At 37.8% G+C, this 19249-nt stretch overlaps 1 protein-coding gene across 1 annotated transcript; it reads left to right on the forward strand.

Moving 5' to 3' along the window:
- The first annotated feature begins 6825 nt into the window (after positions 1 to 6825).
- ythdf2 (YTH N6-methyladenosine RNA binding protein F2) lies at positions 6826 to 18990 on the forward strand. The gene is made up of 6 exons (XM_056476832.1): positions 6826 to 7010; positions 7175 to 7199; positions 9173 to 9252; positions 11982 to 13604; positions 16962 to 17024; positions 17774 to 18990. The coding sequence occupies exons 1-6, from the start codon at positions 6984 to 6986 to the stop codon at positions 17795 to 17797; spliced, it is 1842 nt and encodes a 613-aa protein (XP_056332807.1). The 5' UTR covers positions 6826 to 6983; the 3' UTR covers positions 17798 to 18990.
- Positions 18991 to 19249: the final 259 nt, after the last annotated feature.

The following is a 19249-nucleotide window of genomic DNA, read 5'->3' on the forward strand; positions in this document are numbered from 1 at the left end:
ATACCACTTTGGACTTGTGGGAGAAACCGGAACATCCGGAAGAAACCCACGCAAACACGGGGAGAACATGCAAACTCCACACAGAAATGCCAACTGACCCAGCCGAGGCTTAAACCAGCGACCCTCTTGCTGTGAGGTGATATTATATTATATTATATTATATTATATTATATTATATTATATTATATTATATTATATTATATTATATTATATTATATTATATTATATTATATTATATTAACGAGGCAACATGGTGGCTCAGTGGTTAGCACTGTCGCCTCATAGCAAGAAGGTCACTGGTTCGAGTCCCGGCTTGGTCAGTTGGCATTTCCGTGTGGAGTTTGCATGTTCTCCCCATGTTGACGTGGGTTTCCTCCGGGTGCTCCAGTTTCCCCCACAGTCCAAAGACATGTGCTATACTTGAATTGAGTAAACTAAATTGGCCGTAGTGTATGTTTGTGTGTGTGCGTGTGTGTGTATACGGTAAATGAGTGTGTATGGGTGTTTCCCAGTACCGGGTTGCATCCGCAGCGTAAAACATATGCTGGATAAGTTGGTGGTTCATTCCGCTGTGGCGACCCCTGATTAATAAAGGGACTAAGCTGAAGAAAAATGAATGAATTAATTAATATTATATTAACTTGCAAATGTTACACTGTTCCCCTTCCCCATCCTTTGGGTAGTTTATATTAATCAAACAGGGCTACTTTCTCCTTGGGCCTGTTTATTAAAAGCTAACCCACTCAGTATGTCCAGTACGTGAACAAGCAGCATGACTGAAGTAACTGACGGGTGCCACATTCCCACTTTGGCAGCCTGGACTGTCCCAGCGATGCAGACAAGCAGCTGATGTCATCCTTGTTCAGTGTGTGTGTGTGTGTGTGCGTGCGTGCGTGTGTGTGTGTTTGTGTGTGTTTGTAAAAGGCTCGCATGAGATTGTCACCCTGCTGTTGAACATTCCTGTCCCACAAGCACAGGAGGGTACTGCTGCCCCAGAGAAAGACGGACAGATAGAAAGAAAGAGCAATAGAAGCAATAGAGAGAGAGAAACTGACCTGACAGAAGAGAAGATGTGGTTTCAGAGCTGCTGTGTCACATGCTCCAGCAGTGATAATTTACTCCGCTGCCGTCAGATGGTGTTGGAGCCTTAGAATGACAGGAACGCAGATGAGTTCATTCTGATGATCACACTGGCGCTCCGTGTTAAAGGGCAGTTCCACCAAATCTTTCAGGGCTCTCCGGGGATTTATTGTGGTTTTGTGCTTACCAGCAAGGACCTGAGTTTCAAAACAAAACCGAAAGCGTTATTAAAACTTTAAACATCAGCTTTGGTTTACCCATAAAATTTCAATTTGCTCATAATTTACTTGAGACATTCATTCATTCATTTTCCTTCAGCTTAGTCCCTTTATTCATCAGGGGTCGCCACAGCGGAATGAACCACCAACTTATCCAGCATATGTTTTACACAGCGGATGCCCTTCCAGCTGCAACCCAGTACTGAGAAACACCCATACACACTCATTCACATACATACACTACGACCAATTAAGTCTATTCAATTCACCTATAGTGAATGCCTTTGGACTGTGGGGGAAACTGAAGCACCCAGAGGAAACCCATGCCAACACAGGTAGAAGCTCCACACAGAAATGCCAACTGACCCAACCGGGACTCGAACCAGCGACCTTCTTGCTATGAGGCGACAGTGCTAACCACTGAGCCACTGTGCCACCCTTACTCAAAAACAAAATTAGTCAAAGCGCTTCCAAATCCCCATGAGCTGCATGCTTTTTTTCTGCTCAGCACAGAGGAGGATATTTTGAAGAATGTTGAAAACCAGTAGGCACAGACATCCACTGTAAGAAAAAAGCCTTAAAATCTTGAAAATCTTCTTCAACAGACAGAAGGGACCCAAACAGGGGGAACAAGTAGAGGCAGAATAAATTACACAAATTAATTTTTGAGTGAACTATACCCCTTTATTTACATTGTGCATCCACCCTGTTCAAGAAAAAACCTTATCTCGCTAGCTAAAATATGATAAATCACGCTATAGAACAACATAGAACAAAAATATGTGAAAGATTTTAAGCTAGCATTGCGTTAAACATGGTAGCAACAAGCTCTTTTGTGCTAGCAATCTGTAAAAATGTAAAAACATGCTATAATAGCAACAACTAAAATATGTAAACATGTTTACTATATGCTAAATTTATGCTAATTCATATGAGTATAACGGTAAACAGTCACAATATGTTAGCAACATGCCAATTTAACGCTTGCAGCCATTTTAAACCTGTCAGTGGCATTCTGATTGAAGCTAACAACTTGCTAACAACACATGTTAGAAAAATGATAATTCATGTTAGCAATGTGGTACCCACAAAACCTATGGTTAAAAGATACTAACATCCTTGTTCATACTTCCAAGCGCGTGCTGCTAAACATGCTAAAATCAAGCTTGTTAAATAAGTAGCTAAACGTGTTAGAAACATTTTATTGACTTTCTCTAACTTCTCTGAGCAAAACATTAAAGTTCTATTAATCTTTCAAACTTTTCCCACTTCAAACTTTGTCTTACATGTTTTCTATTTACCCAATTATGTTTAACTCAATTTATATGTGCTGCTTTGAATTATGGGAATAGTTTCTTTCATGTTGTGCCATCTGTACAGTTCAGACACAGAGTGATTTATTTAGTGATGACATCATAGAGTTCACAGCTATTTTTATTGGCCAGTAAATTTGTAGATCTGCCCTCAGTTACAGCCGCTAGCCAATCAGCGAGGGTCTGTGGGAAAATAAACATTATGCTGGCAATCAACCAGGCCTCCACATGGAAAGTCTATGTTAAATTCTGTAGGCAAATAACTTTCGACTCAAGTTTCTGCATTTCTGGAGAATTTCCTCTGTAAATTAAAACCTGTCTCTATGCTAACTAAAGTGTTAGCCCACCAGCCCCACCAACCACACTTTATCCAATCAATTTTCCATCTCTTATTTCTCACAGGGCCATGGAACATTAACGTCACCCCTGTGCAATCTCAGTGTGGGACACTCTACTCAGATCAGTGCCATCCACTTTAAATATAAAATTCACCTGTCATTGAACTGTCACATGCAGCAGTGACATCACGTCCATGCGACTATACTTGTGAATCCTTGCCTTTGAAATAAGGCGAATGATGAATAACAGGAATGATTTTTAATGCAAGATTTTTATTAAGATGTCAGTAAATTGGTGCAATTCATGAAGGTAATTAAAATTAAGATTAGAACACTGTGAATATAACACATTTAGATATGCGCCTTTGTGAAACTAACAGCTTCCTCATTCTTCCTTTTTCAGTCATTCAGTGTTTCTTTAGCACTTATAAAAAAAAATGTGGGAGATTTTCCTTGTTTGCATAATATGTGACTAGCATTTTCACACAACACTGAAAGTTCAATTTAATCTTCGGCTGTTCTGAAAAGAAGTGTTAAAAGGGTTCAAGTATAACTAATTTGAAACCAACACATCCAACCACAAAATCAACTCCTGCATTAAAGGATTAATCACAGAGCTAATTACAGGCTCTATTAGGAACTCAGGCTCGACCACAAGCTTTTTCAGAATAATCTCAAAAGATCTGACATCGGGCTTTAAGAGCACATTACAGGCCAAGGCTGGAGCTTGAAAGGTTATAGAGCACAGGTCTTGCATCTGTTAATAGAGATAGAGCTACTAATGAGTTGTTTTGACACAGTCTGAGACTCACAAATTGGATCAATACACATTCAGTAAATGGTAAAGACACCATCTTAATTGGTCGTTCATTCATTTCACTCTTTGCAGGTTTTAACAGGTTCATTTGTGGCTGTGTGAGTGTGCATGTGTGAAAGAGAAAGAGAGGAAGAAGAAGAGAGAGAGAATAATTTGCAGTATGCATACATTTAACTAATTCTAGTATCAAAAGCATTTTTGTTAGATTGTTTTCTTTTAATATTGTTTTGCAAATAAAGGGTTTAAGGTATAATTTAATACAATTAGATTAAAATGAGGCAACACAGCAGCGCAGTAGGTAGTGCTGTCACCTCACAGCAAGAAGGTCACTAGTTCGAGTCTCGGCTGGGTCAGTTGGCGTTTCTGTGTGGAGTTTGCATGTTCTCCCTGTGTTTGCGTGAGTTTCCTCTGGGTGCTCCGGTTTCCGCCACAGTCCAAAGACATGTGGTACTGGTGAATTGGGAAGGCTAAATTGTCCATATTGTGTGTGTGTGCGAATGATTGTGTATGGGTTTCCCAGTGATGGGTTGCGGCTGGAAGGGCATCCGCATCCGCTTCCAAACATATGCTGGATGGGTTGGCGGTTCATTTCTTTGTGGTGACCCCAGATTAATAAAGAGACTAAGCCGAAAAGAAAATGAATGAATGAATGAATGAAGATTAAAATGAATAAATAATTAAAATGTATTTTAATAAATTGCATTAGAATGAAAGACACAAACATTTAAAATATCAAACTTATCTAATGATGCTAATAGTTAAATAGATAAATAGTTAATTAAATAAGGAATAAGCCCAAAAAATTGAATAAAATAAGTATTTAACATTACATAATAATCATATAATAATAATTAATAAGCATTAGATTAAAGCAAACAAAGAAATTCTCATATATGGTTCAAGTTAATAATGTAAAATTCTTAATAATTAAAAAATAAAAGAGTAAATAAAGCGTATAATGTAACTAAATATTTTCAACATAAGATTTTAGAAGTGGCTCAGTGGTTAGCACTGTCACCTCACAGCAAAGTCGCTGGTTTGAGTCCTGGCTGGCTCAGTTGGCATTACTTATTCAATTAGTTTATTCGATTCACCTTTAGCTCATGTCTTTGGACTGTGGGGGAAACGCATGGGAACACAGGGAAAACATGCTAACTCCACACAGAAATGCCAACCGACCCACCCGGGGCTCACACCAGCGACCTTCTTGCTGTGAGGCGAACGTGCTACCCACTGCGCCACCGTGACGCTGTACAATAATATTTTATTTCTATTTTTATATAAACAATATCTTAAAAACTCGTCCATTATGAAAAATATATATTTTTGCTCCTTGAATTCAGAAAGAAAGATTTTTAGCTACTACTATTGCAAATTGCTAGCCTTGATTATCAGCCATATTAGATAGCCTAATATTTTTTTTTTATAAAACAGTTGCATTTCTATGTAAATAACTATTAACTTTTTGCACTAAACCTTAACATTCAAGCGATATTTTTTTTAATGTAGAAAATACAGGTTGCTCTTGAAAATAAACCATAAAGCAGTAACATATTTTAGTTGCGTAAGCTGTTATGTCCACGACTGTCTATGACATAATATAAATGTGCTGCATAATCATGGCGACATCTAGCGGCCCACAGGTGACCGTGCATCTTAATCCTGACTTTTTTTTATAATTTATAACACAGCGCAAAAACACAAAGTATCTGGTTTTATTAATATCTTTTGTGCAATTCTGTCCAAATTGCAGAGTGAAATCGGGTAAAAAGACAAATTTTGACATTAAAAAGTGAATTAGACAATTTATTTGAAAAACAATGTCTCATTTACTTTAATGTTATTTAAACCCTATTCGTGTATTTAATTAAATTATAATTATTTTTGTATTTATAATTAATCAGTATGAAAATCTGAATAACGGATATAAAACCAAATGGATTTAATTAAGATGCTAATTATAATAATGATCAAATTATTATAAATGATTAAAAAATAAAAGGCATATAATCATAACATTATAAAATGTAAATTAAATAATTACACATGAAATAAATTATCGAAAATTTGATTACAACGAATAAATAAAACAGATTATTAAAAAAAGCTAATAAATACAAAATATAAATAATAAAGAAAGAAATTGTTATTAAATCACTTAATACAGTGAGTGATATGATTAGTTGAAAATGTAACTTAAAATAAATGAAATATTTGTATATTAAATACACATACATTTAACATTTTACTATCATTTTATGAGTAGTCTTTTTTCTCAGTCTAAATCCCTTGCTTTAGCTACCTTTAATAACTATATATTGTTTAATATTGTTTAATAACAATAAATGTCTGGTTTATCTCAGCGACTAAATACGATCTCCAAAGACTACGTCGAATAGTTCGGACTGCTGAGCGAATCACTGGTACAACCCTTCCTACTCCCCAAGAACTGTACTTATCCAGAGCGAGCAGAAGGGCTGCCAAAATCACTCTGGACCCCTCACACCCAGCACACTGCCTCTTTGAACTTTTACCTTCTGGTCGACGCTACAGAGCACTGCTCACCAGAACAGCCCGACACAGAAACAGTTTCTTCCCTCAGGCAATCCATCTCATGAACACTTGATGATAATAACTGCGAAACCAACATCACTACTTGCCATACACTTTTAAACACATACACTTATTTAACAACACACTTTACATGCCAATTTGCACATAACAGCTGCACATATAACGTTGTATATAGTAATAAACATGTACATACACTTGTCAATTTGTATATTTGCACTCACTACTTCTATTTTTAAAATATAATTATTATCTTTTTTTGTCCTGTCTCTGTTATTCTGTTGCACTGTAGAAGCTCTGTCACGAAAACAAATTCCTCGTATGTGTGAACAAACCTGGCAATAAAGCTCTTTCTGATTCTGATTTACCATCATTTTGACCCACTGTCGTTCATTAATTACCATCACCTCCTCCCAGCCGTAGTGTGGCGCTCTACCGCACGGATAAACGTGTGGCGGCCGCTCGGCCATGTTGAAGTGTGGAGGAACTGCAGCCCGCCATTGTGTGTCTGATCTGCAGCTGTAGCGAGAGAGAGGGAGAGAGAGAGAGACTCGGGCGCAAAGACTCTAAAAACACACACATTTCCCGTTGACTTTAACCCGCAAACAAACGCGCAGTCTAACACACAGGCACCGGGGAGTGAGAAATGTCAGCCAGCAGCCTTCTGGAGCAGGTAAACAGAGGCACTTTGTGAACATTGAGCAGAAGTGGCGTCGAGGCGGGTTTTTTTCTCTCTCGCAGCGCGAGTTCAGGCCTGAGCTTCATATAAACCTTCATTTATTCTCCCTCTTTCCTCTCCAAACTCACTCCTTCATGAATCACCTGGACCCAATCCAGAGACCGAAAGGCCAAGCAAACAAAGGTAGGTGAAGTGTGTGTCGTTTTTGCGCTGTAGTTAACGAGAGTCTCGTGCTGTTCTCCTGCTAGCAGGCCGTGTGTTCAACCCAATTCCGCTATTAAATCAAACACTGTAACCTGCTTAAAACAGACACCTGTGGGTTTAAAGGATAAGCATGTCTTGTAGTAGATGATCTGGTTGACTTTAGTGTTTTTGATCCGGTAAAGAGTTGGTGTTTTGGAGCACACGCTAGTTAGCCGCTTAGCACAGCGCTAAGGCCGAGTGCAGCAGAACGCGTGACACTCCGAAGCACCTGAACACTCACTCTACGGTTCTTAATTCTTTTAGACGTTTCTTTTCAGTGTGGAGGTGGAAGGGTCCCGCATACCCATAAACCACCCCCGCTACCGGTGGCCAACAGGCGGGGGGTTAACATGCCGCCGGGGGACCTGTTGAGGGGATTTTCAGCACCACAGTCTGTGTCAAGCTTTCACAATCCAGTTGCGTGTTAAATCAGTATATATAACACGTGGATAAGATGTGACAGCTTTATTTATTTTCAGGCTATTTGCAGTTTAAATCGTTTCGCATACGGTGCATTCTTGACAAATTCGTATAAAAAGCCATTTGGAGGTTAATCGATTAAAACGTACTTTAAGGAAAGTGACAGAATAAAATAGTTTAATCAAAGTTGTAGTGACTGCATGACTGCACAGACAACCGATCCTCAGATGCAACACTGGCTATGATAATCATCTCCGTTTTAAGTCTTAATGTTAAACATAGTGTTAAAATGATTCAATCAATTTGTAAAGTAGATTTATAAGAAAAAAATAAGCAAACCGTTTCAAAGTTCATTTTAATGCATTTAAACGTGTGACAGGAAACATGCTATTAAAAATTAAGTACAGCTGTTAATGCAGTGCCACTTTTACACAACTTTTTAAAGAGACATTCTTGGTCAACAAAATATACTTGCCTAAAAACGCACAAAAAAGTGTTTTACTTGCATTTACCCTTTACTTGTTTCACATGTTTGAGTGTCTTCTGTTGAACACTAAACAAAATATTTTGAAGAAATTACATTTTTTATACTAATAATATAATTTATATTATATTTTATAATTTATATATTTTATATTGCGTATGTTAGCTTTTCACCTTGTTAAAAAAAATTATATATATATATATATGTGTGTATGTATGTATGTATGTATATATATATATATATATATATATATATATATATATATATATATATATATATATATATATATATATATTTATATATATATATATATATATATATATATATATATATATATATAAATAAATTACTAGACTAAAGAAAGTAGTGTACTAAGCCAAAGCTCAATTTCTGTGGGAATTTTTGGGTGCTTCCTAAATATGCAGCTTAAAAGGTATGACGTGGTAAGCTCCTGGGAAGTTTGTATTTATGAGTTGGGAAGTTGGAATAAAGTCAGTTGTGGTCAACTTTGGTTAGATGGAGTGGGGGCTTGGCTTGCTGGAATGGAAAAACAAGGCATTTTAACCTTTTTTTTTTTTTATTGAAACTACGTGGATCAAATATACTTCATATGCTTTCAACATGCAAATATGACATTCCTGATGTGAACTTGAACACACCATCAGACCAATGCACCTGCTGCAGAAATGGACAGGTCATTGATTCTCATCATATACAAAAGATCTAGCTTGACTACAACAGAAATACATCTCAAACAAAAGTGTAATCTGACTGAGTTTACAGTCATAAATACAATGCAGAGACCGATCCAGGAGCGAACTCTTTTACAAAACTTTATAGAAAAGACCAAATGTAGGTTTTACACATAATTAAAAAGGCATTTCAGGCTTTTAGATGACACAAACCCCAATTGAACATTCCTCATCCTGTAATTATGCATGCATGTGTGTATTGATAGATAGATGGATGCATGAGACCTGTACTTTAACTTTCTCTGTTTTTCTTTCAGTACAAAACGGAGCTGTTACCCAAAAGGATACTTTGAACGATGATGAGTTCGAGCCTTACCTGAATGCTCAGCCCAGACAGGTAGGTCTTGTTTCAGAGTTTTAACAAAAGAAGGATCCCATAGAGACAGAGTGCCAGGGCAATTGTTTTTCTGTCTATTGTTTTAAGGATTCATTATGATCTGTAATTGCATCCTGGTCGCTGGGCTTTGTTTTCTTATTGAGGTGTTTCTTTGGCCTTTTACATTGTGGCTTATCACTGTATGAGTAGTTTAAAGCAGTTTGTGGACTTAAGTCAAATCATCCATCATGTGTATTGAGAAATATTTAGTTGCTGTCTAGGTTGAAGTACATGTGGATGAGTCATAGGAAATTATGCAAAATGCAGCACAGTTGTTTACCAGGAAAGGGAGGAAGGTGATTGCATTTATGTTCCTGTCCAGATATTCTGTAATAGAATTTCATTCGAATTAAAAATGAATCAGTCCTAGCACTGATAAAAAGGGTACTGGCAATGGATGTCTTCTGAGGAAAAAATAAAAATGGGACACTGACGAATAAAGGGTCTAGTATTCACCCTGTCAAAGGAATGCTGGGATCCTTTGTAGGGAATCTGTGCCACTATTGCCCTCACAAAGCTGATTGCTGGTGTTGAAAATGTGAGCAGGCTGTGTGCCTGGAGGGGGGCTCAGTCCATGACCAGTCCCAAATGATCTGAGGAGGTTGTTCAATCCGCATTTGCAGTGCATTGTTTGGTGTTATAGTTAGTAGAGCTAAACAATGATGCTCCACTTTGACCCAAGTTTTTGTCCAATTATATTTTGTCAATCTATGTAAAACTGTATAGCCACAGATGAGTTTTTTTTTAATTGCATAAAGTAATCTGAGGGAAACTTTAAAGGGCACCTACTATTTCAAGCTGTTTGGACAATTGTGTGTAGGTATAGTGTATAGACCGTCATATTGGGGTGACATAAACACAACCAGTCCTTTTTTTTTTCAGTTTAAAAATACAAAAACCGTGGACCAATTGGAGCGGTTTTCAGACCGACCGCAACTTGACATAGGAGTGCGCCCCCCACCCACCCACTGAATTGATTGACAGCTGCGTATTAACATGTCTCGTAGTAGCGCATATAATCATATCAACAAGACCAGACGTGCATAAAGCAACCAGGAATAAAAGGTCTGTTCAGTTTGCTAGGATCATCAATCATCATCAAATGTGGTCAAGATTGAGTTTTAGAAGTTTAAAATGTTTTAAAACAGTGTATGCGTTACAGCGATTTACTTCATCAGCCCAGCCGCGTGTCAGAACAATTATGAATTTCAATTCTGATTTGTGGATGTTAAATCAGGTTTATTTTATACATTAACATAAAAGATATCCATACAGCTAAACAGATATCCATAAAGCTAAACACACACTGTGTGCGTGTGTGCGTGAACTTTGTAACGACATTGTGTGTGACTCATCGTTGCAACAAATGCATCAAATACTCATTGGTAAAGTTCTTACTGTAGTATTTCTCACAAACGTTACAGGAGATCTTATGTCTGTCTGTTGTCTGAGGCAGCGGAGGGAGGAGATTGAGGCACGTAGAAACGGTGGGCGGGGAGGACTAGGCTTAAAGGCGCAGTACAAAAAAACCGCAACCTGGCGCTCAGAGTTATAAAATAGAAACTTATAAAAGGTATAATAAATAATCTGATGGGTTTTTTGAGCTGGAACTTCACAGACACATTCTGGAGAAACGAAAGACTTAAATTAAATCTGGAAAAGGGGTAACCTAGGTGCCTTTTAAAAGGATAGTTCACCCAAAGATGAAAATGTACTCCCCGATTGCTCACCCTCATGTGGTTCCTTTGGGTTTCTTTCTTTTAAGCACAAAAGATATCTTGAAGAAAGCTGAAAACCTGAAACACTGACTATCTTCCATGGTAGGAAACGCATGCTATGGAAGTCAATGTTTACAGGTTTTCAATAGAAGAAAGACACTCAAAGATTTGAAACAAGTAAAGGGTAAATGTAGGTAAAGTAGAACACAATTTTGTGGTTTTGGGAGGAATATTTTGTTGACCAGGGATGTCTCTATTAAAAAAGGTGTAAATCTGGCACTGTATTTAACAAATGTACTTTTTAATTGCACGTTCTGTCATGCATGTTTAGATGTATTAAAATGAAATTTGAAACCGTTCGCTTAATTTTTCAGAAACTAATATTGTATAGTGTGAACTAATTTCAGAAAAACACATTTTTTTGTAATACACATGCCATAGTAGTCACTTGAATTCTGTGTCCTTCATTTATTAAATAAATATTTTAACATGGCATTTTAATATGTATATGAATATTAAAACTATTTAAAGTTTAATCATTTATTTCATTACCTGTCAATAAAATATTATTGCTATTATTGTCATTTATTTTTTATTATTTTATTTATTTCAAAATTTAAAATGTTGAAAAATGGCGGCATATCATATAATAATTTGAAATGCTTACCTGATTTTTTTTTTAATTACAGATTTTAATTATTAAAATATTTAGTTTTATTCAGATTTACTTTTACAAAGTAAAAAAAATAAAGCAAGAGATTATCTTGATAATTGATTTGACTTTAATCTACAGTATATGTACTTGCGTTTGTACTCAAAGGGTTAATGCAACAAGGGGAGAAATGTTGCCAGGTGACAACAGGGAGCAATTGTCATGAGGCAATGTTTTCCACGTTATTGCATTACCTTTCTAATCCTACTTGTTTGCTGTTGATAATGACTATTCACAATTTGTTGTTTTTGTTTTTACAGAGCAATGCCTATACGGCCATGTCCGACTCCTACATGCCCAGTTACTACAGCCCCTCAATTGGCTTCACCTATTCGCTGAATGAAGCGGCATGGTCAACAGGCGGAGATCCCCCGATGCCTTACCTGGCCTCTTATGGACAGCTTAGCAATGGGGAGCACCACTTTCTCCCAGATGCCATGTTTGGACAGTCTGGAGCACTGGGGAACAACCCTTTCCTGGGACAGCATGGCTTCAACTTCTTTCCCAGTGGGATTGACTTTCCCGCTTGGGGCAACAGCAGCTCTCAGGGACAGTCCACACAGAGCTCAGGTTACAGCAGCAGTTACGCCTATGCCCCTAGCACGCTAGGAGGTGCAATGATTGATGGACAGTCTCCCTTTGCAGCCAACGAGCCGCTCAACAAGGCAGTAGGGATGAATAGCTTGGATCAGGGCATGGCAGGGCTTAAAATTGGGGCTGGGGACATGGCACCAAAAGTTGTTGGTTCTGGACTTCCCGGAGGGCCATTGAGTCAGGTGTCTGCAGCTCCAACCATGCCTCCTGCGTCCATGGCTCCTGCAAAAACTGCTTCTTGGGCGGACATTGCCAGCAAGCCAGCTAAACCACAGCCTAAATTGAAAACTAAGGGGGGACTTGGTGGGACAAATCTGCCACCACCTCCAATAAAACATAACATGGATATTGGGACATGGGACAACAAGGGGACTATGCCTAAAGCAGCAGCCCCACAGCAGACTTCCCTGCCTACTAATGGACAGCCACCCAATCAGTCGTCTCCTCAACCAGGTGCTACTGCTGGTGGGGTGCCTCAGCTGCCCCTCAGCAATGGACAGCTAGTTCCTCCTACTGGACAGCTTGTCCAGCACCCTCTTCCTCCAGGTGGCCAGCCTGGTGCTGTTCCACCTCCACTCTCCCAGGGCCCTCCAGCTTCCCAACCCTCCCAGCCAACCCGCTGGGTGCCCCCACGTAACCGTGCCAACGGCTTTGGGGATGCTGCAGGTGGACCTGGTCAATCCCCTCCCAATTCAGGAATGGGTGGCATTGCTGTGCCAGCTGAACCCCACCCAGTTCTAGAGAAACTGCGCATGGTAAACAACTACAATCCCAAGGACTTCGACTGGAACCCTAAACATGGTCGTGTCTTTATCATCAAGAGTTACTCTGAGGACGATATCCACCGGTCCATTAAGTACAATATCTGGTGCAGCACAGAACATGGCAATAAGCGTCTGGACGCTGCTTACCGTTCACTAGCCAACAAAGGGCCACTCTACCTGCTCTTCAGTGTGAATGGCAGTGGGCACTTCTGTGGCGTGGCGGAGATGCGCTCGCCTGTGGACTACAACACTTGTGCAGGCGTGTGGTCACAGGACAAGTGGAAGGGTCGTTTCGATGTGCGCTGGATCTTTGTCAAGGACGTTCCCAACAGCCAACTAAGGCACATTCGTTTGGAGAACAATGAGAATAAGCCAGTGACCAACTCTCGAGACACACAGGAGGTTCCTCTAGACAAGGCACGTCAGGTGTTGAAGATCATCGCGAGTTACAAGCACACCACCTCCATTTTTGACGACTTCTCACACTACGAGAAACGTCAGGAAGAGGAGGAGAGTGTGAAAAAGGTAACCTGCCATGGCCTTGCTCCAGCTGGAATATAATGCTGATTTTCGTTCATTCAGTTCTGTTATTTCAAAATGTTAACTATACTTTTGTTTAGTATTTTGTCCTTTTTATTTGTGCGTCTAAATTCATGACTTTACGCTCTGGTCTTTAAGTTCACCTGGTTAAGAAGATGATTGTTTTCTATGTCTTAAAACCGTTTACCCAATGATATGGTGAATGAAAAGTGTGTTTTGAAAATGCAACCCCAGATGCTGCAATTTGTTGCTTGGTGCAATGGATTTTTTTCAGAATTGTGGTTTGATGCGTAAATAGCTGATCCGCAAAGAGCTAGATTATAAATATGCAGAGAACAAATGATTTGCAGAGTCAGTTTTGCACACTGAATTCCTTAAAGTAACGTGCACATTAAATTATCTAATGTCATTAACCTAATCCAGTGATTCTAAATTTCTGGTCCTCGAGGCCCCATTCCCTGCACATTTTGAATGCCTTAACACACCTGATTCACGTCATCAACTTGTTAACAGAGAAAGCCATGAACTGATTATTGTGTCTCAAATAAGAGACATGCAAAATGTGCAGGGCAGGAGTGGAGCGAGGACCGGAATTGAGAGCCGCTTACCCAATGTGACGATCTATATTCATTAATTTTTGGATCATTTTGTTTTTTCACTGTGTGGATGAAGTTAGTTCAGAATAAGATTCTTCAAATTAAGTTTATGCTACAGAAAAAGACATATATAAATTGACATGAGAACATCCTTTTTTTTGCCAAATATTGCTTGTATGGATTGTGACACTAATCTAAATTTTGTATGATTAGGATGACATCTGCCTTTTATTTGTCGAGAATGTTTGCATGTGACATTAGAAACTTTATACCCACCTTAAAATCAGAAGTGCGCTAATAAGGCTTTGTGTTTCTGTGCGTGTTTCCAAGAGAACATGTTTTTTTTTTTTTTTTTTTTCCTCAAGTTGCTTGACAAATAATTTGATGCTGCCTGTCCATGTTTCATATATGAAAAACTCCACTTTATTAGTTTACTTCACTCACAGCAAAAAATAAAGAGCAATTAAAATGCCTTAAGAAGTTACTAATGCAATGTATGGGTGTTTCATTTATTTAGTGATATTTATGCTATTTATTATATTTATGCCTTGATGTTCTTTCTTGTGGTATACATTAATCACAAGTTTGTTAGTTTAGTTTGTTGAACAGCATTTAGTTTCCTAACAGCTCATTTTCTTTTAAAATTAATGATTAATTTATCTTCATGCAGAGTTTACTCTTAATACTGTGTGTGGTGCTGTTATAGCTGTCATTTTTATTGAGGTGATTTTAGAGAATATATTTTTATCTGTAATTCATGTGGATTACTGGAATTAGGGCTGCAAAGCTCCAGAAAAGGGTTATTATTAGGGCTGGGCAATTAATCTTAGATGATTTTTAAAATCTTAAGGGGATTTTTCTCAGTTTTAAAATCATTCGATTTGATTGGTCAATAATGACATCAAGATAATTCTACAATAATGAGAGCTGTTTACTAAATAGTAAATCTGTAGGTAGTGAAGCCATAGTAAACGTATGATTTATTTGTTAATTAGTCATACTGAATCTTTGAAAGCAGGTAAATCTGGTTTGTAATGGGTATTTCCTGGCTTTCTGAGAGCGCCCTCTGGCCTTCAGAGGATATTTACCACAGATCACACCGTTCTTTCCTGACAGGATGTGCATGACAATCGCAACTTTGCTCTATCACATTTGCAATTTTATTGCCTAGCACTAGTTCACAGTTCTTTCTGTATCCATGTGTTAAAATTGCTAGTTTAGCTCATTTAAAGGTTGTTCGCACGACAGTTTGTCTGAGTGTATAATCACTTTTGTGAAGTATTGCTTACTGAAAAATACGGTCAACATAACATTTAGATAGATATTGTTCCATGTTCAGAATGGAAGAGCACCGATTCATATTTTGTCCTCATGCATTGTCACTATGCAGTAGATCTTGGAGAATGTATCCCTTTCAAATTGTCCAATGTGGTGTTGATGAAGAGCAATGCTTTAAAAAAAATTGTTATTTTTATTTTGATCTTGTTTCATCCACTGTTTATTTAATTCTATTAATGTGTTACACAGTTTGATGTTGTTCAAACTGTGTAACACAACAATTATAATGGTGGCTAAGCAAAGCTTTGTGAAGAATCAAGGCTTTCTTTTCAACAAATGGTACATTACTTAAAACCAGTCAGTGGATATTGTAAAGCACATAGAACTGTTTCTTGAAGTTAATTCGAGTTTCCTATTCACCTTATTCTTCACGCGTGAACGGGCACAGCCATATGAACCTTTTTGGCTTGAGACTTCTGGTCTCATTCACTTTCATTCATTTTTAGATCTTAAACAGTTAATGGTTGCTTGATGTTGCAAACTAATGTTTTATTTTTATTCTGCTTTGTCTGTAAATTCATGCAAACACTTGTTTTTTAGAGCAAGTAGTTAGACTGTTTTCTGCTGTTTATTATTCCTAGTAATTTCTTCCATAGGCAACTGAATCGGAGGTTCTAAAGCAATCGCAAAAACGAGCGCACTTCCACATTGAAGAATAAGGTCTATAGAAATTCCATTGGGGTAATAAAATTGTGTATTGAAGTCACACACTGCTTTGAATCAGATACTGGAGTGGTCACATGCAAGGGCTGGGCGAAAAGTAGTCAAAATCGACATTCAGAACCTATAATCGAAAACGTTTTTCCAGGTAAATTTTTTTTTTTTTCCAATTACTTCCCTTCCGTGTGTGGCGTCACGTGACCCCGCTCTGTTTACACTTCCGTGCTGAGCACAGTGTATGGTCTGGTGCAGCCTTCATGCGTCCGCATACCCCTTGCTGTGACTGATGATAATGCTGACTTCTCAAAATCTAACTACACGTTGCGACGACGCATAGCGCAAGGTCTTTGATTGGTCAGCATGGTAGCATTGACAAGCGTAGGCAGCGCGGAGAGGGCAAAAAAAAAATTTGTTCATTAATCGTAATCGAGTTAGTGTTCAATTAATTGAGATTTTGATTTTAAGCCGAATCAACAAGCTCTATCACATGCTTTTAGGATATTCAAACTTTGGATGATATTTTGGCAAATTAATCAAGCCCCCATACATTGCTTTCATCTTAAATTAGTGGGTTTTTGTTTTCAGATGTAGTTTAGTCTAAAGTGTTGATATATTCTGAAATGATCTTTGTCGTTGATGTTTCGTATCAAGCCTAGTATTCAAATATTATTGTTTTCTGTCATTTACATTTGAATGATGTTAAATATTTCTGGAGTATTTGACTAAATGCTATTCCTCTCTTGGGCAGGTGGAGGTTCAGGGCAGTGACCCGTACTCCAATAACTCCAGTCGGAGCCACTACAGAATGCAGGTGATGCATCTTGTTCTCTGTCGGTTAGCATGTTTTGTGAGTTTCTGTATGCATGTTAATGTGATTCATCTTTTAGCTTTGGCAGCAGGCCCTGCCATTACATGTGTCAACTTAATATGTTGGTGACAGGTTTAGGGCTTGTCCGTAGACACATTAGTAAAAATATGTTCTGATAACTGCAATTAAATGTCTTTGTGGCAGTAATTTTATCGTATTTATTTAAAGGGATAGTTCACCCAAAAATGAAAATTTACTCCCCCTCAAGTGGTTCTAAACAATGAGTTTCTAACTTCTGTTGAACACAAAACATGATATTCTATACTTTCATAGTAGGGCAAACAAATACTATGTAACTCAATTGTTACAGGTTTCAGCAAGTTTCAAAATATCCTCTCGTGTTCAACAGACTGAAGATACTCAAACAAGATTGGAAAAAGTGGAGGATAAGTAAATGATGACAATTAAAATGTTTGGGTGAACTATGCCTCATTTTAAAACTGTTGTAAAGTTCCACAAACATGTTAACATTTGAAACAAATGTTTGAGCAGATTTTCATTTTTGTAGAAGCGTTGATAAATGCAGCATTGATTACAATGATGCTGCAACATTTTCAGCTTCTTTTTTTTTAAGACTTTTTCTGAGATGTTTTCATGGTTTGAATTCATATTTAAAAATTTGCTGTCAGAATGACCTTTGTGGGCATTCGTTGATTAAAAAAAAATAATGTCGATTTTTCTTTCTCTTGCAGGATCGCCAAGGACGTGTGAAGTAACAGACACTGCTTTGGGCAAAAGACTGACAGGCCCTATTTTTTTTTTCTCCCCAATCTTAAAACCAGATATTTTCAGAAATTATTTCGGGGAAAGATTTAACCAAGGATTCAAAAAGAGGAAAAAAAAGAAACTAAATGAAGACTCTTCTTTGATTTCTGTTGACCTAAAAGACTTACTTCGAACTTGTAGTAAAAGAAAATGACACGATTATTCATAGGACTACAACTTAATTCTATAGGATTCTAATAGCGAACCCAGTACTTCCCACTTTTTGGTCCTGTTTTCATTTGGCTGGCTCTTCTTTTCTTTTTCTTTTTTTTTTTAGGAAAAACATCTGTTTTTACAGTTCAACCACATGGCTTTGCTTCTCTCTTCAATTGTGAGATTTTTTTTTTTTTTTTTTTTTTTAAAGTTTCCCCAATCCTCATTTCTCTGTCCTAACTCTTTATTGGAGCTGAAACAATCCAATCAGGAATGATCATCGCCTTCTCAGTGGATGTTTCTTTATTGGTAAATTGGCCACCAAGTTGCAACCAAGTGAATAAAATTGAAAAAGAATTGTAATTCAAAAAAAGAAAAGCTAACGAATGTTCAGGAATGTCCTGAGTTTTCTTTTCCTGTTTGTTTATTTGTTTTTTGTTATTGGTAATAGAGGGTGTTTTGCAGGGGACGGTAAACGGAGAAGCCAATTTGTTGTGTTAAGGCTTTTGCTCACTGGATCAGTTTTATAAGTGTACCAAAGGGGTCCGCGTTTGAGAGTTGTCAGCTTATTTTCCATTTACTCCTTTTACTTCTGCAAGTTAAAAGAAAAATTGTTGCTATGGGCTGCTCTCCTCCCGTCATATTTTTTTTATTTATTTTTTTTGTTCTTGTCTTTCTCTTCCGTTTCTTAAGTCTGCATTGAGGTGGGCCCTGCACCCTCTCTTTCTCATAATCAGTTCATTAAAAATAAATGTGGTATACTCGGCAGAACTTGTGTGTTGCATTTTCCCCTTGTTTGACTAAATACTACTTCATGCACTAACCTGTGTCCCAAACTGCCTGGTCCCCTTCCATCCAGCACCCACACTCCTCTTTTACACTATAGCTGCCTGCACACTTCACCCCTTCTTCTATGTTCATGTTAATGCATTGAACAACTCATGCAAAACTGCTGGCATTTAGCAGTGTCAGAATAAAGATGCTGCACAAAGCCTCAAGTGTGTTTGCTTTCTCGAGAAAAGGATTGATCATGAAACTACAAATTTGGTGCAATGGTACCTGTCCTAGGGTTTTATTTGTATCCTTTGCCATCTAAATGCTATGGCACAAACAGTTTTTCTTGTGGTTAATCAAGCTGTCTAAAAGGTTGAGTTTTTAAAACCTCAGTAGTAAATTAGTTCAGTGAAATTTCCCTGTACTTTTTTGTGACCATGAAATTACAAATAACCTCTCTAAAACCTAACAAATGA

The sequence above is a fragment of the Danio aesculapii genome, chromosome 17 (genome assembly GCF_903798145.1).
Source record: "Danio aesculapii chromosome 17, fDanAes4.1, whole genome shotgun sequence".
NCBI classification, from domain to species: Eukaryota; Metazoa; Chordata; class Actinopteri; order Cypriniformes; family Danionidae; genus Danio; species Danio aesculapii.